We start from the raw sequence: 2859 nt of genomic DNA on the forward strand, positions 1-2859 counted from the left end.
GAATGAGCTATGTTCAGTTTCCCCTCCATAAGTTGTTGCATTTTATATGCTGTGATCTGTGCTCAAATTTTGATGTATTCTCATATTCTAAAAAACTTCAGCACGGCTCCTCTTTGTCCTCTACATTCACAGAAAATGCACCAAGAGAGCACAGTGCTGATAACAAACGCAAGTCACACCTGAGCTCATACTGCCTCCCTGTTCAGCAACAGTACGTTAATGGTTGGAACTACCCGCCCCAACCTACATTACTGCCCCCGCAGATACAGCCTGATGATCACCGGTGCCATGGGAGCGGTGCGGGTCAACAGGTAAGAGGTAATGGGACTGAAACTATGTCAGTGGATGCAGCTTTTAGAACATTTCTTCCTTTCAATTTGGCAAAGTATGTCCATTCATTAGTAGCCTTTTAAACACAGATATATTAAAAGTAAACCACAAAATCAAAGCGTTAGATTGAAACAGATGCACAGCTTTACTCCAAGTTTTAAAAAATTGAATTACAGGCTTAATGATGCAAGGATTAGTACGGCTGCAGAATATAGATTAAAGTTGATACAGCCTGTATTTATATCTGCTTTTATACTAGTTTTCTGGACACATGAGAGAGTTTTTTAATTCCTGTCTGTGTCATGTGGGTTTATTCATATTTGTTCGAACAAATGTAATCAGTCATTATCAGTCAAAGTTAGCTTGATGCAACCATTCATACTGTTGATACAGGTGGATGATAAAATCTAAAACAGCAGTTTTCATTTTAGGCTCCATAAACTACTAATTAAGAATTTATTTAGACTCATTTTTTTTTCTTTTTTTTCCTTCATTTTTCTTCCAGATACAGCATCGTTTCCACAGATGAAGATGCCCTGAAGATCTCCAGCCTGGGCCTGCACAATGGACACAGTCCTCTGAGCCAGCAAACGCTATCCGGGACCTGCATGCGAGGTGAGGAAGGAGGAGGGGGAGGAGGAGAGTGTCCCGGAAGCGATGACGGAAGAGGGGCTCTGTCTCTGAGGGTGACAAATGATCCGATTGTCCACAACAGCTGCCGAGCTTCACCTTCATGCCGCCTGGGCCTGGATCTGGGCATCGGGCGTGTGCGCAGTCGCTTTGTGAAGAAAAACGGCCAGTGCAACGTGGTTTTCAACAACATGGAGGATAAACCACGACGATACCTGGCTGACATCTTCACCACTTGTGTGGACATACGCTGGCGCTACCTCCTGCTCATCTTCACCACCACCTTCCTTCTGTCTTGGCTGCTGTTTGGCCTGATCTTCTGGGGAGTGGCATACGCTCATGGAGACTTTGACATTCGCATCCCTGATAAGGACGGAGATGCTCGAAGTAGCGCAGAGGAAGGAAAAACCGAGTGGCGGCCATGTATTCTCCACATCCAGGGTTTCATTGGGGCATTCCTCTTCTCCATAGAGACCCAGACCACCATTGGATACGGTTTCCGGTGTGTCACCGAAGAGTGTCCGTTTGCAGTGGTGACCGTTGTGGTGCAGTCCATTGTGGGCTGCATTATTGACTCCTTCATGATAGGGACCATCATGGCAAAGATGGTGCGGCCCAAAAAGCGGGCGCAGACCTTGCTGTTCTCGCATCATGCTGTCATCGCTCTGCGAGACGGGAAGCTGTGCCTCATGTGGCGGCTGGGGAACATGCGCAAAAGCCACATTGTAGAGGCCCACGTCCGTGCTCAGCTCATAAAGCCCTATGTGACTGCAGAGGGCGAATACCTCCCCTTGGAGCAAACGGACATCGATGTCGGCTATGATGACGGACTGGATCGGCTGTTTCTGGTGTCGCCGCTGGTGGTGGTCCACGAGATCAACAAGAACAGTCCTCTGTATAACCTGAACCGCAATGACTTGCAGAAGGAGGACTTTGAGATTGTGGTCATCCTGGAGGGCATGGTGGAGGCGACAGCTATGACCACTCAGGCTCGCAGCTCCTACTTGGCTAAGGAGATCCTTTGGGGTCACCGCTTTGAGCCTGTGGTGTTTGAGAAGGGTGATCGCTACCATGTGGACTATTCCCGCTTCCATAAGACCTATGAAGTGCCATCTACACCTATTTGCAGTGCCAGGGAACTGAACCAGATGATGGGTCACAGGGGGCACTCCTCATCCTCCAGCTCGAGCTGCTCTCAGTCCCCCTCACCGTTTGCTCCGAGGGCGAGTCATCGCCTACTGGGCTCACACTCTCCCAGTGCTTTCTGCTACGAGAATGAGGTAGCTTTGTGCTGTGGGGATGATGAGGATGAGAAAGATCCAAAGGAGCAGCTGGGCGATTTAGGTTTCAAGGAGACATTTGTGGAAGAGCAGAGAGTGGAGATGTTATGTGTTCTGGACACAGAAAATCAGATCAGCCTTGACAGACTACAGCCTGCTCTACCTTTATACATCAGCAGAGAGTCAGGAGTTTAATCACTGGTAATGACTGCTCTTCCATTTATTTCCTCTCTTTGCGTGCACCCAACCAAAGTATTGAACTCTTGTAAAAAATAAAAGACGGTGAACGCAATAAAGCACACACGTCTTGCGAAAATACACACAGCTTTTAGTTCACATGGTTTCAGATAATGCACACTTTCAGTGTAACATCAACATCTGTCGAACCGCACAGCTCACCTGCTTTTAAACACGGTGACGAGGTAATTGTCTTCAATCATGAGTTACCCTGAACGTTCAATTGCTTACTTGTCTGTTTCTGTGTGACCTGTGTTTTAGGCGCAACTAAGCTTTCTGTTATTGATTTCCATTCATTTTTGTTTTTGTAAATATGATATAGTTTTATTTTAACTTTATAATGAGTTGACATCATATGCAGATAGCTACAGGATTAAAAAAA

The 2859-nt window shown here is 46.6% G+C and overlaps 1 protein-coding gene across 1 annotated transcript; it reads left to right on the forward strand.

Annotated features, from left to right (window-relative positions):
- Positions 1 to 219: 219 nt before the first annotated feature.
- LOC146630695 (ATP-sensitive inward rectifier potassium channel 12-like) lies at positions 220 to 2435 on the forward strand. Its single transcript, XM_085356035.1, has 2 exons — positions 220 to 311; positions 836 to 2435. Exons 1-2 carry the CDS (start codon positions 220 to 222, stop codon positions 2433 to 2435), a joined length of 1692 nt encoding a protein of 563 aa, XP_085212161.1.
- The last annotated feature ends 424 nt before the right edge of the window (positions 2436 to 2859 follow it).

This window comes from Diplotaxodon limnothrissa, linkage group LG6 (genome assembly GCF_057381915.1).
Source record: "Diplotaxodon limnothrissa isolate DT_005_m linkage group LG6, D_limnothrissa_male_GT1.1, whole genome shotgun sequence".
Taxonomy (NCBI): Eukaryota; Metazoa; Chordata; class Actinopteri; order Cichliformes; family Cichlidae; genus Diplotaxodon; species Diplotaxodon limnothrissa.

Excerpts from the sequence above, each read along its gene's own strand:
- LOC146630695 (XM_085356035.1), top strand. The coding sequence starts at position 220 with ATGGTTGGAACTACCCGCCCCAACCTACATTACTGCCCCCGCAGATAC. Across the intron at positions 312-835 it reads GGAGCGGTGCGGGTCAACAG|ATACAGCATCGTTTCCACAG; the intron begins GTAAGAGGTAAT and ends TTTTTCTTCCAG.